Source organism: Panthera uncia (assembly GCF_023721935.1).
Source record: "Panthera uncia isolate 11264 chromosome D3 unlocalized genomic scaffold, Puncia_PCG_1.0 HiC_scaffold_8, whole genome shotgun sequence".
Classification (NCBI taxonomy): Eukaryota; Metazoa; Chordata; class Mammalia; order Carnivora; family Felidae; genus Panthera; species Panthera uncia.
The window spans coordinates 77936450-77961908 of NW_026057586.1; the positions used below are offsets into that span (position 1 = coordinate 77936450).

The 25459-nt window shown below is 42.0% G+C and overlaps 1 protein-coding gene across 1 annotated transcript in view; it reads right to left on the reverse strand.

Moving 5' to 3' along the window:
* Nucleotides 1-25459, reverse strand: part of FBXW8 (F-box and WD repeat domain containing 8) — a 118182-nt gene that overhangs the window by 37381 nt on the left and 55342 nt on the right. The window contains exon 6 of the mRNA XM_049619275.1: nt 2611-2807. Coding sequence (XP_049475232.1) covers nt 2611-2807 — 197 coding nt within the window. The remainder of the gene's footprint in view (nt 1-2610; nt 2808-25459) is intronic.

A 25459-nucleotide genomic window follows, 5' to 3' on the forward strand; every position in this document is an offset into this window, starting at 1 on the left:
TCCCACTTATGGTCGGTGGGATGTAACCTAGTCCAGCTTCTCTAGAGGGAAATCCGGCAATACTTACCATGATGTCAAACACACATACGCACTGAACCAGCAAGTCAGTCCTAGGAATTTACTTACAAGTAAACACACACACACACACACACACACACACACACACACACACACAACTGCATACAAGGTCATCTGCTGTAGCACGATGCTGTCATAGCTAAAAACTGGAAACACCTACTACACATGCCTTACTAAGGGGCTAATTAACAGGAATACCATGCAGTCACAGAAAAAAGCATGATACAAAATGGAATCATCTCCAAGATAAATTTGGGGACAAAAAGCAAGGAAGGGGAGTAGCAGGATTCACGGCGCACTAACGTGCGTGGAGGGGGGCAGAGGGAACACGGTGTGCGTGGCTTGTGCAAGCATAAATCTGCTAAGGACGGCTGCCTGCAAAGAGGGAACAGAGTTCTTGGATGGGGTGGAAGAGAGATTTCTCCCACAAACCTTACTGCCTTTTAAATTCTGAAACATGAGAGTATAAGAACTATTCAAAATATTAAGTTTCCTTGTTTTCTTTTTTTACAAGAAACTGAATCAAATCCCCTCGGTTCCCAATTAGCAAAATTCACATTTTAGCATTTGTGCAGGTACCAGAAATGTGCAGCTAAAAGGCTAAAAAGCGGCGTTATCCGTCCTCTGCTGGTTTCCAGGTCATCGAGGGTACGATACCCCCGCCACGGTACTCCTGACCGCATTAGCGCGACCGCTGCCTCCGATCTGCACGGCAACAAGGCGCTCCCTTCAGGCATCACTTGCTTTTCTACGTCCCTAAGTGGCACATTTCTCCTAAGTGGCACATTTCTCCCGAGCACATTTCACACCAGGTTTTCACCTCCTTGAGTAAAATCTCAGCGTACAATCGTGAAAACCACCGCGTGAAAGGACAGCGTGGCCCTGACAAGAAGCCAAACGAGTTCAAAAGCCTGAATCCTAAGGACTGTCCAGAGGAGCTGGAGGGACAGTATACATCCGGGGGCCTCTGCTGTTAATCCTCGGGCCCAAGAGTGTGAGTGTGAGTGCTGCCCCCCCCCCCAACCTGCCCAGCTGAGGACTCATCACAAAGGAAGGACGGAAGGGCTAGGCCAGTGCTGCAACCCAGGGAAGATGGCCATTGTGATTCGGGGAGCCCACCTGGGAAGACAAAAGTGGCCCGCAGGGCCGGGCCAGGGGGCACCTTTTTCAGGGAGGCCCGGCAGCCCCTCATCCGAGATGAGAAATGAGGCCTATGCTGCCAAGCAGTCGTGGCTTGCTTCCTCTCCCCCCCATTCTAAAAGTCATTTCTTATTTCCCTAAAATTAACATCCTCAGCCTAGCTGTTTAGTTTCACTTTACTGTTGGACTTCTGACAGACCAAGAGGCTCAGAATGACTGTGGTGGTGCCATTTGCCAGAAGCTGTAAACGCCTTCAAAAAGCTTCCAGCGGGTGCCAGGATGCCACTTTATTGCCAAGGCAGGATTTACACTCTACGGAGCAACTCACATCTTAAGTAACTGTCTGCATTCATATAATTATTGCTGGTCTAGAATGTTCTTTAGGCAGAGACCAAATAATAAGCACTGCGGTAGTTTTGAGAACAAAGAAAGATGGTCCTTCACATTTTTCTAGTAAAACCCCCGAGAGGAGCATCAGACGGTTTGGGGGGAACACCACCCACAGGGCAGAAACTGGTCATTAGAGAGACAAGAAGCTTATGCAGGCGAAGTGCTGACATCATGGCTTTTTAGTTACTCAAGGCTAACAAGATCTCCACCAGGGGGAAAAGGCAGAAAAACAGGATGTTTCGGATCAGACCACCAATTCGTTATTCAACACTGGCTTTTCTGCTCACTCTACTAGCGCCCAAATCAAGTTTGTTTACATTAAACCCAAATTTAGCGCAGATTGGAGCACTTCCTTCTTACCGCAGAATCACCTCCCACCGTATAAAAGTGGAGGCTCACGTGTAACTGAGTATGGAGATAAGCTTGACGTAAAGAACGCTTCAGGTTGGCTGAGCTTCACGCATGACATCCTGGAACTCGGCTCCCCAATTAACACTGACTTAAACTTGTTTTCACTCAGGAGTTACTCTTAATTCCAGGTGAGAAAATCTGAGGCGGAAGAAAGTGTAGGACGGAAATCTTCCCTCCCATATGGACTGGGAAGGTACCACTGAATTCATTTTCATCATTTTCACGGACATGATAGGCCAGAAACCGAGCTCACATTCCCAGAGGCGAACATCTCATTTTAGGTGAAGGAGGCTGAGGACCACAGTGACGAGAAACCCCTGGCCAGGAGGTCAGCCCCGAGGTCTGAATCTCAGCTTCCTAGCTCTGAGATCCGGGGCAAGCCGATACACTGCTCTCAGCCTCTACTGGCTTTTTGGTAAATGGGGAAAAAGAATACTATCTACCTATTTTGCAAGGCTGCAGTGAGATTTGGAAAGGTAAGGCCCCCAGGAAGCCCGAGGGAATGGGAGCTGCCGACATCATTACTATCTGTTTGATCGGACCCAGAGGTTCTAAGAATGGAGAATCAAGTGACTGGGCTAAGAAGCTCACCAGTTTCTGAACTTCGAACTCTGCCGCGATTTGCCAGTAGCCCTCGTCGTTGGGGCGCAACATTACAACATCAAAAGCGGAAGCTGTGGCAACCGTTGCATCTTCCTGGCTGAGGGCTAGTGCCTGTATTCTTGCGTCATGCTCAAAACGATGGATGGGATACTTTCCGGTCCTTAGATCCCAGATATTAAGAAACCCTACGTAGAGAAAAACAGCGCAGGTAATTTTAGATTTGCTTAAAACGCACAATTATAAAGTAATCATGCAATATAAAGAAAGTTAAAAGGTAAATGACAAATTTGCATCACATACAACCCAGGGCCGATTTCCTTAACAATGAGCTTCTCAGGTCCAATAAGGGAAAAAAAAGCAATTGGAAAGTGAGCAAAGGACAAGAGCATGCTAGTCACAGTAAAAGAAATACAACTGATGTACAAACGTAAGAAAAATGCAAAAATTCACTCACAATTAGAAAAATACAAAAACGGGGGCGCCTGGTGGCTCAGTCGGCTGAGCATCTGACTTCAACTCAGGTCATGATTCCATGGTTCATGCATTCGAGCCCTGCATCGGGCTCTGTGCTGACAGCTCAGAGCCTGGAGCCTGCTTCGGATTCTGTGTCCCTCTCTTGCTCTGCCCCCCCCCCCCCCCCCACCCCCGTTCACGGGCAAGCGCACGCGCTCTCTAAGAAAAAATAAAACACTAAAAAAAAAAAAAGAAAAACACAAAAACGGTAACAGAATATTATTTTTCATCCATCAAATTGACAAAGATGAAAAATTTCATAAAACATTTTGTTGTTGAGGCTATAGGGAAATAGGCTCTATTTTTTTAAATGCTTATTTATTTTGAGGGGGGAGAGGGGCAGAGAGAGCGGGGCGGGGAGAGAGAATCCCAAGCAGGCCCCACGCTGTCAGTGCAGAGCCTGACCTGGGGCTCGATCTCACAACTAAACCATGAGATCATGACCTGAGCCAAAACTGACTGAGTCAGATGCTTCACTGACAAAGCCACCCAGGCACCCTAGGCTCTATCTTAAATTGTTGGTGGAGATATAAACTAATTCACCCAACTTGGGAGGCAATTTGATGATACGTAGCAAATTACGAATGTCTATAGGATAGTCGCTGAAATGTTTTCCATTATGTCAAAAGATTAGAAGCTATCTAAATGTGCACCACAGTTAGAAATTTAAATAAAATGAGGAGTTAAAAAGACTGTGTCAGACTTATACATAAGCTATCTGAAAGATCAACAAAATATATTATTAAATGAAAAAAGTGAAGGACAGAGTAGTGGTATAGCAGGTTATACTACTTTCGTGTTTTAAAAAATTTACACACACACACACAAACGTATACACAGACTATCCTCATGTATGGAAGGATACACAAGAAACTGTTACCAGTGCTTGGCATTGAAGGAAAGAAACCAAAGAGAAGGGACAAGAGTAGGAGGGCATTTTACTATATATCCACTTGTCTATTCTGAAGATTTTCCCTAAAATTATTTTTACTAAAAAGATAAATTTTATAAAATGTTTTTATGAGACAAACTTAACAATAGCAGGACACACATCAATTGCTGAATATTTTGAACATATGGCGCTAATTCATTCTCTTAATTGTCCATTCATGCAACAAATAATCTTTCCCAGTTTTATTGATTATAGTTGACATATAAGTTGTACGACACAACAGTCTGATATATGCATATACTGTAAAATGATTACCATAGTACATTATTAGTTAATAGCCATCACCTCACACAGTTAACAAATTTCTTTTTCCTTAGAATGAGCACTTTTAAAATCTACTCTCTTAGCAACTTTCAAATACACGGTATGGTATTAACTGTGGTCATCATGTTGTAAGTTAGATCCCCAGAACTTATCTTCTAACTGGAAGCTTGGACACCTTTTGACCACCTTCACTGATTTTTCCCACACCTCCGTCCCCAGGAATCACAAATCTGTTCTCTGTTTCTGAGGGTTTCGTTTGTTTGTTTGTTTTTAGATTCCACACATAAGTGAGATCATACAGCATTTGTTTTTCCTCGGACTTATTTCACTTAGCATAACGCCCTCAAGGTTCACCCATGTTGTTGCCAATAGCGGAATTTTCACGGCTGAATAGTATTCCGTTGGACACGTATGCCACAATTTCTTTATCTGTTCAACTGTCAATGGACACTCACGCTGTTTCCACGTCTTGGCTGTCATGAATAATGCTAATGCTGCAGTGCACGTGGGGTGCAGACGGTCCTTCGGGACAGTGACTTCATCTCCTTTGGACATATACCCAGAAGTGGAATGGCTGGACCCTATGAAATCCAGAGTTCTAGATTTCATTTTTTGGGGAACCTCCATACCGTTTTCCAGTGGTTGCACAAATTTACATCCCCACCGACAATGCACGAGGGCTCCTTTCTCTCTACATCCTCACCAGCATCTGTCATCCCTGGTCTTTGACGACAGCCATTCTAGCAAGCGTGAGATATCAGGCAGAAAATTACCGAGCATGTTATATACGGGGCACTGTTCTAGGTGCCAGCAAGATCTGAAAACAGCCACTAACTCGTAGTTTACATCCTTCCTCACACCACCCTCTTCAGCCGCAGTGAGCACTGATGCTTTACTTTCCGTCATTATAAAACGTGAGCTTAACTATCCTCCACTTGCTAAAAACCTTGATCTACCTACACACCCTTCTCTCTCCAGCTCCCTGGATGCTGCTCCCCAGATGAATTCCTCTTACACACACTGGCTGTGTGTCTCCACCTTTCTCAAATGGTCCACAGCATGATATCCAAGTTTTCCAAGTGGTCTTCAGACCAGAAGCCCCAGCAGCTGCAGCATCACCTGGGGGCTTGTTAGAAATGCAGATCTGGGGGCAACAGAAACTCTGGGGATAGACGCTCAAGTCTGAGAAGCAGTCTGTCTACAGGAACTTACATTCTTCTATCAGAAACAGAAACTTTTCTGTACCTGGGATGCCTTTCTTCTTCTTACCCAAATTCTTTTTATCATTCCCACCCACTTCTTTCCCTGCCAATACGTACCCAAGAAAATAATTACTGTCTGCATCATACTGGATAACGTCCTGCTCCAATTCCCACTGATTTTATTTTTCAAAGTTCCCTGAGAAATGATTGTACAGAAGTAACAGTCTGTGGCTATTTGAGTTCAAATCCACCTCTACCACTTGCTAGCAGAAGGTCTTGGGCAAGTTACTTTAAGCTGTGGGCCCGTCTCTTCATCTACAAAACGGAAGATAACATCACCTACTGCACAGGACTGTTGGACAGACGAAAGGGGAAAAGCCACACAAAAGGCTGGAAATAGGCCAATCATTTTTACCTTTCGTGTGTTCCAGAAGGCCTGCCATGTTGTAAAGCATGTTTACAATCTACTAATAGTGCAAATTCCCTCTGTTGCTCCTCCAAAAATCTAATGCTACTTCCTACAACTTCCTATTACCCAAAACAGATAAAGCTCTTTCACGTTTCTTCTCTCGGCAATCCAAGTGCTTTGAACTTAAGATCTTACCATAAAGCATCATTCAGTACTAAATAAATACAGTCAGAAGAAAGTAATGCATGTGGGCTGCTTTGCAAAGACTTTGAAACCGCCAGCAGGCTAGGTAGGTGATGACAAACAGAAGCGGAGCTTTCTTCAAGTTAAATGTCGCTTCAGACGTAAAACAGCGTTCTTTTCTAAGAATTACGATAAACCAAGGGGACCCGCGGGTCACACACGGCTCCACGACACATTCCCCTGGCAAATCTTTTGGCAAGTCCTCCCCACTCTCAGAAGAAACAGAGACGCTGCAGAAAACGCTGAATACACATTCAATAGGAGACAGGCATAGTCCAAGATGTGCCTCCTCCAAGCACTTCTGCGTTATGTGTGTTTGCCTTTGTTCGGAGACGTCACAATAAACAGTCACGAGAGAAACAAAATTTGCAATTTTCACAGAGCTTTTGAGAGTGAGACATTTTCATTTGTCTCCTCTCATTGAGTGCTCACTTCCATTTTGGGAGGAACATCATTATCCTCATTTACAAAAGAGAACAGAAGCTCCGAGTGGTTAAACAACTGGTCCAAAGCCACTTGGTATGTGATGAGGCTGGGCTGGAATTATGCTGGGAAAGTGCGGGATGTGCGGCTGCCTCTCCAAGTGCATAAAATAACCATGAGCTCCACGAGCAAATGACGTAAACTTGCCTGGATTCTGCCAAATGTGGAAGTTACTCAACCACGGCTCACTCTAAGCACACATGGAGTTTATCTATAAACACATTTTTCATTATTAATCAACTACTCGGTTTTGTCGGCATCACTATTCCAACAGAATCTTGTGCAATAAAATATACTTTGCTGCGAGGTTGAGCTTCACAGAGCCATCCTAAGAAAGGTCTTTTTGGAAAATATATTCTAGGGTTCCCTCAATTTAATGGCCACATTCTTTTCTGGACTCCTACAGCGTCGGTGTCTTTATCAACTCTCTCTACTCCCTTCAACTACTGAGCATATAAAACCGTGTCAGCCCCTTCCTTGTCGACAGCACAGTCCTCCAAGACCACTTTTACATGTGTGAACATCTGAAACTGTCACGTCCTCTGAATGAATTGACCCTTCGTTGTGTGAAATGTCCCTCTTTACCCCTAGTTGTGTTCTCTGCTCTGAGATCTTCTTTGTCTGCTATGGATACAGGCATTCCAGCTTTCTCCTGATTGGTGTTAGCACTGTATATATTTTTCTGTCCTTTCTCTTTGCCTTGTGTCTTCACATTTGAAATGAGTTTCTTGTCGACAGCATATATACTTGGGCTTGTTTCTAACTGGAGTGTGTAGACTATTTCCTTTAATGCGGTTATGGGCAGGAATGGGTTTTTCCTACCATTTTGCTATTTGTCCCATTTGTTCTGTGTTCCCTTTTTCTCTTTTTCTGCCTGCTTTTAGATGGAGTATCTGCTTCAACCGAGTACGTGTTTATTCCATTTGCGTTCCCCTGTTGGCTCATTGGCCCAAACTCTTGTTGTGTTATTTTAGCCCAAATGCGTCAGCATTTTAGCATTCATCTTTAACTTACCGGTCTACCCTCCACTGACACTGCCCCACTTCATGTGAAGAGGGCGAGCTTCACTGCCACACACTTCCATTTCCTGCCCCCCAGCCTTTGTGCCACTGTTGTCAGGCTTTTCGTTTCTATGTGTGTGATGAACCCCATGTACATTATTACTTTTGCATCAGCAGGCAATTAATCTTTAAAAAAGGACTTAAATAGTAAGAAAAAAAAAAGCCACGTATACTCACCCATGTAATTACCGCATCTGGGGCTCTTCCAATATCACTTTTAACATTAAATCCTGCAGCTTTTGCAAGATTTGCAATTTCACTTTGCAACTGTGTTGCTGGACACTTGACCCAAAAACACCCGGGCAAGGTGGGCAGGAACAGACTCAGCAGCGAATGGGGAGAGATGTTTGGGTGGAAGCTAGTTTTATAAATGATCAATCTATTCGTTAGTAGTTACATCGTGGCTACTCTTACAACCTCAAAACTGCAGGGACTTGAACTACGAATACCTGAATTATAATAATGTCTTCTAATATTGTAGCTGACTATCACCCACGTTAACCAACATTTAGTCAAAAGGGAATCGATGTAATAGTACAATCAAGTATTTACTGAGCCCCGGCTTTGGGCCAGCCACTGTTCTAGGTAGTCGGGAAACTGCGGCAATAAGACAAAATAAAACAAGAAAGTCACTGACTGCATGCAGTGAATATTCTCGTGGCATCTACCAAGCATCTCGTTTGGGGGCAGACAGAAAGGATAGGACTCCTATTCTCACAAAACCTGCACCTGAGAGAAACAAACTTTTTAATGACCAAAATGTAACACATAACAGAAGACACAAAGTACAATGGGAAAATGGATATGCTTTTTATCATGCCATAAAATTATTTTAATATCCCCAAAGAAGGGGCAGCTAATTTCTCTAGACACTTCAAGCTGAACTGGATGCACAACCATCACGTGACATTAAGAAGTAAGTAGCCAATGCCTGTCAGAACCAAATAGAGTCACTTGTCAAACAAGTGATAATTTTTAAAAATCTGATAGAAATTCATTCAAAAGGCCAAATTTTATATCACAGAAACAATACTGATATGGATTTGGCTCTTGATATTGTGTGGACCTCTCAAGTGTCAGAACTGTGTCCTTTTTCTTCCGTATCGCCTATGTCAGTGAATTCAGAACGTCACTGACAATGTGGCTGTCAATAAAGGTTTGCCAAATGTTTGTCTTACGTTTTAGCAAGGGACATCTGGTTCTAAGAAACAAAAATCCACCGCAACTCAAACACAAAAGGGAAATGGGCTGGGAGGGAATGGGGCTATTTCATGGAACCCAAAGGCAAGAAGTACAGCTGGAGATCATAAGGAATCTGAAGCAGGGACTAGGAAGACATTCAGAACCAAGGCAGGGCATGTGTTCTGTGTGCCTCTCTGTGCAGCTGTTTTCATTCTTCCGTCTCCCCCACAAACCAGCTGTCGCTCTTCCCCAGTCTGCAGAGTCTTCTAATCCAAGCACAGAACCCAGACTAAATGTGTGAGGCCCAAATGGCTCATCCCAATCCATGAATTAGCTGCCCCCCGGGCCTACGGTTCCCACCCTCGTCCAACCGAGGCCAAAGACTAATGCAAATACTCACTGTGAACGTGCCTACCCTTACGGGGGCTAAGGAGGTTCACTGGGGTTAGGAGACACCCCAGAAGTGTCTACTACACTTATCCTGCAAGTCAGGCCAGGGGAAAACAAGAGAAAATGTCTTAGCAAATGCAAAGGGAGGATCTGTGTAGTTAGTTCCTCAGTAGTGACTTAAAAAGCAGGTCACTGCCATCATTTCCTGAACAAGCCATGATCCCTAAGCGCCAGAGCTCACGGCCCCCATTTATTTGCCCCACACCGGGAAAACTAAAAGGACAGCAGAGGTCTTTCTTTCTCCCTGGCGAAACCTCAAGAGCTGGATGAAGGATGTTCAACTCTGAGCCAGTGCCAGCCTCACGACAACACGACTTCATTCACGAGAAATATGAAACGGATGCAGACGAAAGAAGAAAAAGGGTCTGTCAAAAAATCTGGAAGAGCACAATGAGTGAGGGCCCTCGGCCCAATCGAGGAGACGGGAGTGGGGCTCTGACAAGCGGCAGCAGGGCGGAAGGAACTCGGAGCTCACCCTAGACCGGGGAACGGTTGTTAACAATGACATGAGTAACGATGGCCAGTCTTCTGAGGAGACACAAAGCCTGCTCAGCAGCTGTGGTGGGCACCCATGCCAGTTTGCGACATGCCCCTCCCACCTCCCGGAGGAGGCCAGCCAGAGTGTGGTAATGAAACTGCACATAGTGGAAATGGGATCTAAATGAGTTTAAACTGATTTATGTGAGCTTTTGTAAAGATTACTCGATATCAGGAAAGTGCTACCACTGTGAAATAATGTCGACAATCCTTAAGACCTCCGCCTAATGGTACTTGCACAGAATATTTATATTCCTCGTCATGGGAACAAGGACCATAATGGATACCATTTTTGTTTTATTAGGGATGCATATTTAAATTAATCTGCTATTTGCCTAAACAATTAGCTGCTTCTGTTTGTGTGCACAAAGCCAAAATTGCAATTAGGCTTCCATCAAAAAGATAAGTCCCAACTAAAACTGTCCCGGTGGGGTCGTAAGAGCTCAGGGCAGAACTTTCCAAAATTACTTTTTAGCATAATGGTAATTATGTTAATTGCTTGAAAGGTAAATAACTGCTGAACTGGTTTTGGGGGGGAGGGGTGGGGAAACACACCACACACAACTGGCCCTGCCCCCTCCCCTTTGATCTTTTTCAAGCACCATTAAAATTTAAAACAGGTTGACAGTTTAGAAAGTCACAGACTGGTCACTTCTTAAACCACAGAGTGTCTTGTGGTCTTTAGTGCTTCCTTGATTAGAACTTATCGTAGCCATGAGCTCCTATCCTCTTGAGCTTGCACAGTAAACACCTGAGGCGTAGGGCAGTTTCTGACCACAGTAATCGACCCCCCCGTTACCTGTGGGGGATACGTTTCAAGATCCCCAGGACATGCCTGACCATGGACAGTTCCAAACCCGCTAGGTACTATGTTTTTTCCTTTACATACATACCTTTGATAAAGTTTAATTTATAAACAAAAAAAAAGCACAGTAAGAGGTCAACAATAAAATAGCACAATTATAACACTATATTGTGATTTCAAAAGTCATGTGAATGTGGTCTCTCTCTCAAAGTATCTTATTGAAATGAACTCATCCCTCTTTTTGCGATGATGTGCGATAATAACACACCTGCGTGAAGAGATGGAACGATGTGCATGAGGTAGCGTTAGGCTACCACTGACCGAGGACCCCCCCCCCCCCCCCCCCGCCCCGCTTCTAGACCACAGTGGCTGCGCGTAACTGAAGCTGCAGAAACTGAAATCACGGATAAGGGGGCACTGCTGTAGTTACGTAGGCAGGGTCATCTAACTGCAGTTCAGAGAACAGTGAATGAAACTGTTTTTAAAAACGGCTTGTAACTTCAATTTCCACCCCGTAAACACTTGCCTATAAATAAACAGGAGCCAAAAAAACTCCTTGACAAGAGAAAAAGCATTTTAACAAAAATTTGAGATCTACCCATTGCATTCACTAACTGTGTACTGCCTCATTCATCAAGTCCATACAACAGCACTATGAGATAGAGGCCAGAGGTGTAAAGGTGGCATGAGTCTGAAAGGAGAAAATAAATTTTGCTTTTACGGAAGAGGTGGCCAGGGAGGTTAATATCAGTGCAAACAAGGGTCATGTTGAAGTGCTCAGTACGGAAGGTCTGGAATAGGACAAAGCGTCTACCGTGCATGTTCATCCTCAACGCTGCAGCCGAACACAACTCTAAACTTGAACCCCGTGATGTGGAGAAAAACAACGCATAGGAAGCATTCTGGAAGCTGTACTTCGGACTGACGAGAATCTGAATGGGCTCGTGGACCGATCAAGTGGCTGGTTAGGCACAACAGATCAGCGACCGGATGAGAGATCACCAAAGCAGAAAGAGAGTCAAGAAGAAAGCAAGAGGAATATAGTTAGGAGTCTCAGGTTCAAAGCAGAAGAAAAACATTTTAAAAATAAAAAATGAGAAAAGACAGTAAGTTGAAGAGGAATCAAATAACAGATCGTAAGATAGGACAATGTGACTCCGTAGAAGAATTCAGAGTTAACGGAGTCCAAGGAAAAACAGGTTCATGGGGAAGCATCCAGACCAGGTGTTCTACAAGGGGAAGTGCCAAGGAGGCAGAGAATGCGAAAGAGACATCACTATGCACGCGGCCACCAACCCTGCCAGCTCCAGCCAGTGTCTTCCTACACTATAACGGAGCAATAGAAACATAATCTGGAATATATTTTGAAGAGTCCGTCAGACAGTGGTGCTAGGTGATGCCTCCAGCGCACAGACTATGGTACTGGGCAGTCGGGACAGTGGTGGCGGGTAGAGAAAGAACACTTATTCTTCACTACACATCCTTTGGGACAATTTGAATTTTTTCTACATGTTACACTATCTCCAAAATTTTATTATCATTTGTATACATATCTTTATAAATATTAACATGATTTGTGATGAGATTTTTTTCACTTTTCCCAATCACGGTCCACATAATTTTATAATCAACATTTAACTCTGACATACAAATTCTACTTCTGACTCAGTGATAGGTCAAGGTGAATTAAACTCCAAAGGAGTACGCAACATCGCCACCACTTTCCTGACCAGACAGGTGCAAGAGAGCCCAGGCCAAGAGTAGCCCAGGGTAAGTCTTAATCTCCTTGTTCTTTCTCTTTTCAAAAAGTTTATTTGTTACTAAAAGGCAAATAGGTCTATCTTCAAAAACAGTTCCACTCATGTGCTAAGTGACAGAACTATATAATATTTAGAAATGCGTGATTTAGAGAACGCTCAGGACTACTGAAGCAGAATGATGGGTACATGGGGATTCATCACCCTATTCTCCCCAATTTTGTGTATTTTGAATTTCCTACAATAAAAGGATTCTTAAAAATAATTTGAAAAGCTATCACTGACAAAAGTGAAGACACAGAACTTGTATTTTGCAAAAGTTTTCAGGAGCTACGCTCCGAACTTAGTGTAGTCTCAGAACAGATTTGCAATGGAAATTCCAGCGATGACATTTTGCAGGTTTTGGAAATCCCCTTCCAAGCCCTCGAAATATCCTGAAATCATACTATCAATGAATTCTCTTTCAATAAAAGTATTACATGGCTCAAAGGAAAAGTAGAAAAAATCAAAGATGTAGATTATGGCACCACTCTAGTCAACTCTGAGTTACGCCAAACAAGAAGGAGAAAGGGAACAGCAGATGATCTCACGTTTCACTTAGGCATCTGAAACCCCCAACGCAAATCTCCCTGCATGTGGATGGGTTTTGCCAGGAGGGCCAAGAATGTTTAAGCTGGGGTGCCCCCATGTCCCTAGGTGCTCCCTGGGGGACAAGACAGGGGCAGGTGTGGATTACAACAGCCCTATACAGATTCTCCTCTGAACTCCAGACCCATGGATCCACCTGCCTTAAAGACTAGTGGTCTTCAGACTTTTTTGTTTACCCCCCCTAAAATTATTTTGGCAAATCAGGTCTCCCTTTCATATCTTACATATAAAACCGAAAAATCTTGTTTATCGTGTAGTGGCAAAAAAAAAAAAAAAAACACAAAAAACAAAAAACACACAAAAAAACCCTAACTTCTGGCATACTGCTAAATACTGACATTTTAAAATAAAATGGCTATGCTTCAGATTCTGTGTCCTCCCTCTCTGTCCCTCCCCCGCTCACACACTGTCTCACTTCTGAAATAAATAAATGTGAAAAAAAAATTTAAATAATAAAATAAAATGGCTATATCATTCTTTAAAAAGTATTCTTCGGAAATGAAATATCACTCATACCATCATGCATTAAATAAAAGGGGGAAAGAATAGCCCAAAGATAAATAGCAAGATACAGACACAAAGTGTGTGGAGAATCCTTAATTGTAGAATCACCACCAGAAGAACCTAGGTCCTAATCTCATCGAATATCAGGCTCCCAATTCAGCGAAAAAGAAAACGGTCAGGCACATTTTTTTTTTTTCCTGAGTAATCAGTTAGCATATATATACATGGAATTTTAAATTGCTATGAGAAAATTTTTACCTTGTTTAATGATTTTTTAATTTTGAAATATTTGAGACTTACAAAAAGCTCTAAAAATCATACAAGGAGTTACAGTTGACCCTTCACCCAGCTTCCCCAATGTTAACATATTACATAACCACAGGAACATGATCAAAGCCAGGAAATTAACATTGATACAAGATGTTTAGCCTATAGACCTTATTTCCATTTCATGAAGTGGTTCACCAAAATCCTTCCCCCCCCCCCCCCCCGTCCAGGATCCAATTCAGAATTCCATGTTGCATTTGTCATGTCTCCTTGCTCTGAGGCAATTCCTCAATCTATCTTTGTCCTTCCTGTCCCTGACACTTGAAAAGTACTGACCATGTATCTTATAGAAGATCTCTCAGTTGTCTAATGTTTACTCATGGTTAAAATCAGGTTATGCATTTTTTGACATAAGTAGCACAGAAGTAACGTGCCTTTTCAGTGAATCAGGAGGTACATGATGTCAATTTCTCATTATTCACCATATCCTGTTTTTCATCATACCAATTTTAGCATCCATTGATTCTTGCCTGTAAGAATTATTCTAGCACTTGCCAAATGAGTTTCTATTTTCATCACTCCTCCACATAGAGAAATTCATTAATTGAAATGCTATTGTAAAAAAGAGCTGACTCTTCTCCCTTGCTTATTTATTTAACTGTTTATTTATACTGGCATGGACTCGTGGATATTTACTTTATTCTATAGGTTACAATCCATTAATATCCTATTTTGTTGCTTGAACTGCCCCTGATTTTGCCGTTGGGAAGGAGCTCCAGTTTGTTTCCATTTTCCTATAAAGAGAACCTCCTCCTTCCATCTTACCCACTTTTTTTTTATTTTGGACCACCCTTACTTTCTGGTCCCACAAGATGTTCCAGACTCATCTTGTATTGGTCTCTCCTAGCACTGGTTCCACTCACTGAAGAATTAATGATATTTAGAGACCAAGATCTGGGCACTAGCTGTGCTTATTGTTACTAGGGTAGCACAATGCATGCCTACAACTCTTAGGAATTAGAATAAAAGCCAGGTCTTTGCCTCAAAGGTCATAAGCTCTTTAAAATATGCAGAAAAGTCTTCCATGGCCTTGGAATAAAGAATTGAGGAGAGTTGCTTATCCAGGATTTTTTTTTTTTTTTTGTAATATCGCATGATCCTGGGTTTTAAGTCCTATTTCAGAGCAGAGTTAAACACAGAGAAAGAGGAACAATTCCAGGTACATATAGCCACTATTTTTTGGCCATGCCTGCTACCACTATACTATGATCCCATAAATACAATATTACTTTGTATTTCTTTGAAAATAGGTCCAGATTTCTTCACGAAAGATTATTGTTAAAGACACAACAAAAACTTCAATCACTAAACGTGTTCTGGTGGCCATGAGCCACCAGGGGAATTCTCTGCTGTCAAGCACTCAACTCTAGAACCGAGATGGAAAGCACTCTTGTCCTTGGACTCTAACACATTTCAGAATCCTGACCTTTCCTGATGAGCAAAAACCAACAAAACGAAACTTCCCAAGAGTAGCACCAACTATATTGTAGAAAATCTTGAAATGGGACTTTTTGGTCTTTTAAAAATATGTTAAAAAATCATGTAGTTCTAACCTACATGTAAAAAAACCTCATCAACTTTAAGTGCACTATTGGATAGGAACAGACAAATATTTATGGTCCCGGAACCACCACCCAATCATAACAGAATATTTCCACCACACTTTTGACAGTCACCTTCCCCTGGCAACTATTCACTTGCTTTCTGTCATAGTTTTGCTTCTTCTAGAATTCCACATAAACAGAATTATATAGTAGGTACTCTTTTGTGGCTGGCTTCTTTTACTTAGCATTAGCGCTAAGATTTATCTGTATTGTTGCATGTATCTGTAGTTTGTCGTCTAAAATTGACGAGCGATGGCCTATTCTTTGGATGTACTACAATACAGCTACTCATTCATCGGTTAATATTGATCTACGTGGCTTCCAGTTTGGAGCTACCATGATTAAAATGTTATAGCATGTAAGCAATGAACTAATCTACCCTCAAAACCAAGGGCACACCATACACACTGTATGTCAGCCAATTCGATAAATTATATTAAAAAAAATAAAATTCTATAAATATTCAAGGACAAGTTTTTGTGTGAACATAGGTTTCATTCTCTTGGATAATACAGGAGTGGGAGTGCTCGGGTCATCTGGCGAGTTTGTGTTTAGTTTTGTAAGAAACTGCCAACCTGTTTACCCATGTGGCTGCGCCATTTTGCATTCCCACCAGCAAGGAAAGTGCCAACTCCACCAGTCTCACCAACATGTGGTATTATCGGTCTTTTAAAGCCGGTGTATTATGGGCAACAGTATACTTCATAATGGTTTTAATTCACATTTCCCTAACGATTAATGGTGCTGAGCATCTTTTCATGTGTTTACTTTCCATTTATAGGTCTTCTCTGAAAGGTCTATCCAAACCTTCTCCTACTTTTAATAGGCTGTCTTCTTATATTTGAACTATAAATGTTCTTCATATATTCTAGATGTAAGTCCTACATCAGATGTGTTTTGCAAATATTTTCGGCCAATCTGTAGCTTGCCTTTTCATTTTCTTAGTATCTTCACGATCAAAGGTTTTTACTTGATGAAGTCTAACATTTTTTTTTTATTTTACAATTTGTGCTTTCTGTGTCCTAAGAAATCTTCGCCCAGCCAAGGTCACAAAGATTTTTCTACTTTTTGTCCGAAAATTTTATATTTAAGTCTATATAATCCATTTGAGTTCACTTGTAGATAGCATGGAGTAAAAGTAGAGGTTCACAGGCAGTGATAAAAAGGAATAGAGCTATCTGCTTGTTTCGACATCATTTGTTGAAAAGACAATCATTTCTTCATTGAATGACCTTGGCACTTTTATTAAAAAATCAGTGGGTGGGTTTTTCTGGACTTTATTCTGTTCCAGTGGCCTATGGGTCTATCCTCAGGCCAGTATTGTTACACTGTTTTGATAACTAGTTTCACAGTAAACCTTGAAATTGGATAGGGTAACTCTACCAACTTTGTACTTCTTTTTCAAAATTGTTCCTTGCTATTCTTGGTCCTCTGCATTTTTAGATTTTAAATTTTAGAATAAGCTTATCAATTTCTATCAAAAGAAAAAAAATTCTTCAGGGATTCTGATTGGGATTGAACTGAATCTCTAGGTCATTGAGGGGACAGCTGAATCTCAACAGCATTCAATCTTCCAATCCATGAACATAAGTCTCTACATTCATTTGGGCTTTAATTTCTCTTAGTATTTTGTAGTTTTCAGCACATATTTTGCTGAATATATGTTGAATTAATCCCAATTAGCTTGTTTTTCCAACTGTTTGTTGCTAACTTGAATACGACTGGTTTTTTGCATAGTGATCTCATCTCCAGTGACAGTTCTAAAGATACTTACAAGTTCTAGTGACATTTTTGTTGACTGTTTAGGATTTTATGCAAAGACAATTTATCCACAACCACTCTTACTTTTTTCTATCTGTATGCCCTTTCTTTTTCCGGCATTAGTGGACTAAGGAGGACTTCCAGTACAGTGTTGGGTAACAGCAGTAAAAGTGGAGACCCTTGCCATGTTTCCAGTTTTGAGAAAGCCTGGTCTTTTACCATTATGTAAAAGTACCATTATGAAGTTAGCTGTAGGTCTTTCATAGAAAGGTCCCTTTTTTTTTTTTTTTTTTTTTTTAAGTTTGAGAGAGAGAGCATACACACACAAGTGGATGACAGGAAAAGAGAGAATCCCAAGCAGGCTCCCCACTATCAGCACAGAGCCTGTCATGGGGCTCGAACCCACAAACTGTGAAATCATGAGCTGAGCTGAAATGAAATGAAGACGGACACTCAACTGATTGAGCCACCCAAGCACCCCGAAAGGTCCCTTTCTATGTCACTCAGCCAGGAGTCTTTTTGTTTTTCAATTTTTAACGTTTATGTTTGAGAGAGAGAGAGCATAAGCGGGGAAGGGGCAGAGAGAGAGGGAGACACAGAATCCAGAGCAGGCTCCAGGCTCCAAGCTGTCAACAGAGCCCAACGTGGGGCTCGAACCCACAAACTATGAGATCATGACCTGAGCCAAAGTCGGATGCTTAACTGACTGAGCCACCAGGCACCCCAGTCAGCCAGGAGTTTTTAATCATCAATACTAATTGGTTCTTGTCAAATATTTTTTTCTGTTTCATTGAGTTGGTCAGTTTTTCTTTTATAATCTGTTAATATGATGAAATGATTTTCAAGTGTTAAACTAACCTTAAATTCCCTGGATGAATCTTAAGTGGCTATGATGTATTATCCTTTCAATGTATTGTAGGACTCCATTTTACAGTATTTTGTTAAGCATTTTTACACTTCTATTCACGTCGAATATTGATCTGTAGTTTCCTTGTTTTCATACACCAGTTATTTTTTTCGTATCTGGTTTTGGTATGAGGGTAATGCTGATCTCATTGAAAAGTGTTCCCTCCTAGTCTATTTTATGAAAGTATACAGGATTATTACTTCCTTAGACCCCTGTAAAGCCACCGGACTTGAATTTTATTTTAAGCTTTCTAGTTCTTAAGTGAATTTTGGTAGCTTGTGTCTTTTCAAAAAGTCAATTTATCCACTGCATCTAAGAGGATGAATTTACTGGTGTAAAGTTGTTCATAATTTTTCAGTGCAGTCTTAACATCTGTGAGATCTGTGATGATGTTCCTTTTGCATTCCTGATGTTGGGTTTTTTCCCCCTAATCATTCTGACTAGTGCTTGTCAACTTGATTTTTTTTTTTTAAACAAACCAGTTTTGATTTTCCTGTGTTTTTTCCCCTTCAATTTCATGGATTCCTATTATTATTGTACTTCTCCTGCTTATTTTAATTTGCTCTTTTTCTAGTTAAGGTGAAAAGTGAGATCATGGACTTGAGACTTTTTTCTAACGTAAGCATTTATTGCTTTAAATCTCCCTCTAAGCACTGCTTTGGCTACATTGCATACATTTTGATACGCGGTTTTTCATTTTCATTCAAAATACTGCCTGATTTTTTTAATGTTTATTTTTGAGAACGAGTGAGCATGAGTGGGGGAGAAGCGGAGAGAGGCGGGAACAGAGAATCCGAAGCAGGCTCCGTGCTGACAGCAGCAAGCCCGACACAGGGCTGGAACTCATGAAATGGGAGATCATGACCTGAACCGAAGTTGGATGCTCAACCAACTGAGCCACCCAGGTGTCCTTCTTCTTTAACTCATGCGTTATTTAGAAGTGTGCTGTTCAGGGGCGCCTAGGTGGCTCGGTCGGTTAAGCATCCGACTTTGGCTCAGGTCATGAGCTCACCGTTCAGGAGTTTGAGCCCCACATGGGGCTCTGAGGGGACAGCTCGGAGCCTGGAGCCTGCTTCAGGTACTGTGTCTCCCTCTCTTTCTGCCCCTCTACCATTCTCACTCTCTCTCAAAACTGAAGTAAAAAAATAAATTAAGAAAGTGTGTTAATTTCCAAGGACTTGCAGGTTTTATAGCTATTTTGTTATTTTCACTTTAATTCTGTAGTTGTCCAAAAACATACTTTGTGGGAAAACACATTTTGTAAGATATCAATCGTCTTAAAGTTACTGAAACTGATTTTATGGCCCAGAACATAGTCTGTCTTGATCTACCTGAAAAGAATGTGTATTTTGTAGTTGCTGCGGATAAAGTTCTATAAATGTCAATTAGGTAAAACTGTCTGACAATGTTGTTCAATCTTCTATGACCTTACTAATTACTGATTACCTGCATCAATTACTGAAATCAAAGTGCCTGAAATTTCCACTATAATTATGAATTTGTCTATTCCCCTTTCACTGGTCAGCTTTTGTGTATTTTGAAGTTGTGTTATTAGACGCATACATATTTAGGGTTTTTATACCCACTTGATGAACTGACCCTTTTATCACTATGAAATGTCCCTTTTTTCCCTGATAATATTCCCTGTTTTAAAATCTACTTTGTTTAGGGTGCCTGGGTGGCTTAGTTGGCTAAGCGTCCAACTTCGGCTGAGGTCATGATCTCACAGTTCGTGAGTTCAAGCCCACATTGGGCTCTGTGCTGACAGCTCTGAGCCTGGAGCCTGCTTCGGATTCTGTATCTTCCTCTCTCTCTATTCCTTGCCCACTCACCTCTTTCTCTCTCTCTCAAAAATAAACATTAAAAAATTAAATTAAATTAAAAAAAAATAAAATCTACTTTGTTTGAAATTAATTTAGCCACTCCAGCTTTCTTTTGATTTATGCTTGCATGGTATAACTGCCCATCCTTTTAACCTACTTGTATCTTCATACTTAAAATAGCTTTCTTGTAAAGCTATGGACTGAATGCTTGTCTCCCCTCAGATTCACAAGTGGAAGCTTAAAGCCCCAGTGTGATGCTATATGGAGATGGGGTTTTTGGGAGGTGATTGGGATTAGATTAAGTCTTGAGGGGGGCCCTCATGATAGGATCAATGGCCTTATAAGAAGAGAGAGCTCTTTCCCTGATGTTTGGTGGGAATGAAAACTATTCCTAACCCCATGTGAGCTTCAAAAATTGTTCTGCCTTCTCCTTTTCTGGCAGTTATTTCCCTGGTCTTGGGTATTTCTTCTCACACACGGGCACATTAGTACTCAAAGACAGAGGGGTCCCTTTAGATCTGCAGAGTTCTCCCTTTGTGCGGCTCCCTCTTCCCTGACACTCTGGCCCACAAATTCTTTCCATCTTGGCTTCCTTGACCTCTTGGTGTCTCCTCAACTCAGTGAGGTCCAGGTTCTGTTCAGGTTCCCTTTCCTTGTACTGGGTTGTTTCTAGTTGGTAAGCTGTTTCTGGTTGGTAAGCTTGTTTGAAAAACACGTAGTCCAAGACTCTGATCCCTTAAAGAAGATCAATGTCTGAAAACTGTTTAATATATTGTGTCTGGTTTTCTGGTTGTTTAAGGCAGAAGAATAAATCTACTCCCTGTTAGTTCATCTTAATCAGAAGCAAAAGTTGTTAGTTTGTTTTTTTTAAACTTACGGTGAAACAATCTGACAATTACAGAAAACTTGCAAGAACTTCTATATACCCATTATTCAGATCCCATTTCCAATTGTTCCAGTAATGTCCTTTATAGCAAAAGGATCCAATCTGGGATAACACATGGCACTCCCTTGTCTTGTCTCCTTCAACCTGGAATATTTTCTTTTTTAACACTTTCGTGAGTTTGACAGCTTTTTAGGAGTCAGATCAGTCTTTCTGTGGCATGTCCTTCAATTTGGGTCTTCTAATATTTCCTCATGATTCGACCAGGCTATATCCTTTTTGACTGGAATATCACAGAGGCAATTCAGTGTTTGTCTCAATGTATTCTATTAAATAGCACAGATGTCAACTTGTCCCATTACTGATGTTGAATTTGACCACTTTATTAATTTGGCATCTGCCAGACTTGACTACAAAGTTACTTTTTTTCCTCACTCTGTAATTAATTAGTGTTTGGCAGGGAGCTTCTTTGAGATGTAAAATCCTATCCCTTATCTTCTTCTCATCTCTAGTTGTAGCATCAATAGATTTTTTTTTTGTCTCAATTATTATCATCCTAACTGCCAATTAATGATTTTCTAATGCCATCATTCCTTCTGTATTTGTTAGGTGACATTCTACTTTAAGTGTGTAACTCAAGGATTCCTATTTTGTCCGGTAAATTGTAATCTGTTACTAGCATTATTCTGATATTCACATTGTCCCAGGTCTGGCCAGTGAGAACGCCTTCAAGGTAGCTTCTGTGTTCTTCTGACACGTCACCCTTATTCCTTAAGCACTTCCGTATTCCCTGGTACAGTAGGATGTTCCAGGCTTATTTCATTCTTTCTCTAGCCCAGCCCTGGAGTCAACCTCTTTGCCAAGCAGCCCCGATTCCTTTCAGTGGAGACTCGTATTTTTAAGATCTGAGCACTACATGTGTTCACTGCTACTGGACTATTACTGCTCTTACACCTTCCCAGCAAACAAAGCTAGGACACACGTACTAACGCATGTACATCTCTACTCGCTTCTCCATCTATATGGAAAACCAGGAATTCCACACGGACACCTCCTATTCCAATCCAGCACCACAGGGTTCATCTGGATCGCTCTCTTCCATGCCTGTAACTCCCTTCTCCGATAGTGAGAAAACTGGCTTCCACGATCCTTAATATACTTACCTAATTCCATCTCCCTCGATGCTGCCAACCTCCCCCACCCGCCAGGCCACTGTTCAGACTCCCTCCTCCACCTGTCCCTGGCCCCACTGGGCTCCCTTCCTACTCTACTGCAGCTCGCCTAACAGCCTTTTGACTGGAATGGCAGACAAGCGGGCACATCTCGCTTTTAAAACAAAAATACACTCCACGAGTATGTTTACTTCTGCTTTAACAGAGCCCTAGGGTTTAGTACAGAATTAATGCTACAATCAAAATTACAAGTATTGAAAGGGAAATTAAATTTTCATGCTGATCTGATTTATCAGCCTCCAAAACAACAAATTAATGTTTGGATTTCATTAGGTACATTTAAGAACTTTGACAATTTATTTCTGTAGTCTCCAACTGTCTCCCTGGAAAAATATTTCGCACTATTTTTTGTTCCTTTCTATTTTTAATCTCAACTTTAATAAGACAGGACAAATACTTGGAATTTAATGCATCATACTATGTGTTACTAAATATCAGGTTTCAGGGGCGCCTGGGTGGTTCAGTCAGTTGAGCACCTGTCTCTTCATTTCGGCTCAGGTCGTGGTCTCCCAGTTTGTGAGATCCAGCCCCTTGTCAGGCTCTGCACTGACAGCGAAGAGCCTGCTTGGGATTCTCTCTTTCCCCCTCTCTCCCTCTCTCTGCCCCTCCCCTGCTTGTGCTCTCTCTCTCAAAAGAAATAAACATTAAAAAAAAAATCAGTTTTCAGGAAAACCACGCAATAAATCAGATTACCACCAAATCTCCTCCCATAAATTTAATGTGCCACTTTCCGCATGAGAAACATTGTTTCAAGTTTTTTTCATTAGTAACTTCAAAAACGTGTGGTTATCCTAGAAATTTATCATCTGCTAATCTGTGCCTATAGCATAAGAACTTCCCTCCCCAGTGTCTCTTAAATTTGAGAGATTGCAGACTTCTAAAAAGTCACCTGTGGACCTGCAGCATGAAAAACAACCACAAGGCATGTAGGTCATGTGATCACTTGGTGCCAATAGGCTGGGAACACAAAATGCAAATTCAAACACTGAGATCATGCAGTATGGTTCAGTTACAAGGTCAAAGGATCCAGTTTTGTTTTTCTTTTTTTTTTTTAGATTCCTATAAAACTATAGATTTAAACAGAACAAACCTTTTGTAGAGATCTCGCAGCTCCTGCTCAAGACTTGATCTCTAAATTCCCATTTGAGGAACACTCCCCTGTTATAATATGTACTCAGCCCAAAGCATATGTAACCAAGTGTGCAATATAATGTCAAACTCTTCTCACCAAAAATGGAAAAACTTTTAAAAGATTTTTATTTTTTTGAGAGGGAGAGAGTCAGCCAATCTTAAGCAGACTCCACAACCCAGAGATGAGCCTGACATAGGGCTCAATCTCATGACTCTGAGATCATGACCTGAGCCCAAATTGAGAGTTGAATGTTTTAGGGGCACCTGGGTGGCTCAGTCGGTCAAGCGTCCAACTTTGGCTCAGGTCATGATCTTGCGGTTTGTGAGTTCAACCCCCGCGTTGGACTCTGGGCTGACAGCTCAGAGCCTGGAGCCTGCTTAGGTTTCTGTGTCTCCCTCTCTCTGTGCCCCTCCCCCACTTGTTCTCATTCGCCCTCTCTGTCTCCCAAAAATAAGTAAACATGAAGTTACAAAAAAAAGAAAGAAAGAGTTGGATGCTTTACTGACTGAGCCACCCAGGAGCCCCTGAAGTTTTTTTTTATTCAAAAACTTCCTACATATGCACAGTCCCTATGGCATGTCTATGAAACACAATGTAGCACTCCAGCCCATGCCAGATGGCAGTCCACTTTCAAGTTCAATCCCCCCAGAAATACTCCCTCAACACTGAAAAGAATGACCTCAGTTCAGAACTCTGCATTTCAGGGTTTAATTCTGCTCCGAGGAACTTGACAATGTGAGCGTTTCCTACTGTTCATTGTTCATGTCTATCAAGGTATCCTATCTTTTAAAAGGACTATACCCAGTATTTGGGGGTTGTCAGAAAGTGGTTGCATTTTGTTTTGTCAAATATCTGAGGAAGACTCCTAGACCCAAGGGTAGGCAGAGGTTTCAAACAAAAACTAGTTACTGAAACTGAAGAGAAAAATGAACAGCAAAGAAAGGACTTGGCAAAAAAAAAAAAAAAAAAAAAAAAAAAAAAAAATCCTCCATAATCCACAGCCAGGTGTCTCAGCCACCTCCCAAGCGATGCTCTGACATGTTAATGTTCCACTTCTAAAACTTCTATCTTGATTGGGGGGGAGGCGGGGCCGTAATTGTATGTTACTATAGTCACAAGTTATGTCATTATATTCAAATGTCACCATCAACATACACACAAGACACATAAGCAAACCAAAGAATTCATTTTTTTGTTAAACATACAATTATAAACAAAGCTTAAAAAGCACTCAGTCTCCATCAAAGCCGCCTAACTAAAACACGGTCCTACCGAGGCCCCGGAGAGACCCACTCCCATCCATTGTTCCTACGCCAGGAAGTGAGAAATGACAGTCACCCCAGCCCTGGGACAACGAAGCATGTGTGTGTTGCGACAATTGTGCCGGGAGTGCCACACGAGTGGAGAAGCCACTCCGCCTTGCCGGGCGGTGGCACAGAAGGACGACTGTTGGCTATCCCGGCCCGGCTTCCACACGCTAACTAATACCCACCGGGCCGTGTCTCTCCTGTCCACTCAGGGGGGCAGACGAGAACTTCTTTGCACCTACGAAGGGTGCCATCTCATTTCTCACCCAACAGTGAGTTTTCAAGACAAACTCTGTGAACGGGGAGCGGGTTTCGAGTACACCGCCTTCCCTCGTGCTGTGGCTCGGGGCCAGAGGCAGGCAAGCATGGAGCAGATGGAGTCCTGGCAAGGTCCCCACTGTCCCCGCATTAGCAGCATCTGCTCATTACTCGGAACCTTCGCCTGCTTTATCTACTGCTCCAGGAAAAGCATTTTGATTTGATTCATTTCGGTACGGTAACGTGCAACACAATTAGTGGTAAAATCAAACTGGAGGACGGCCAGTGCTGACAATCGGAAACAAGGCAGAAGAAATATGAGGCCAGTGGGTTGGAATTCAAACAATCACAACTGTGGATCACCTTGCCAAATCTCAACACCCCAGGTGGGTGTACAGTGTTCCCGCAGGGCGAGGAGGCTGAAAAGGATGTAGGGACGACTTCCTTGCACCCAAAGCGGCTTCCATCTCCCCTCTGGATCAGACCCCTTCCGTGGAGAATACGTGTGTAGACCATCAACAGGGCCTCAGTGGCTAAGAGCCTCCCTTCGGCACAGCCAAGGGTGCTGAAGTTCATGAACTCATCCTATCATC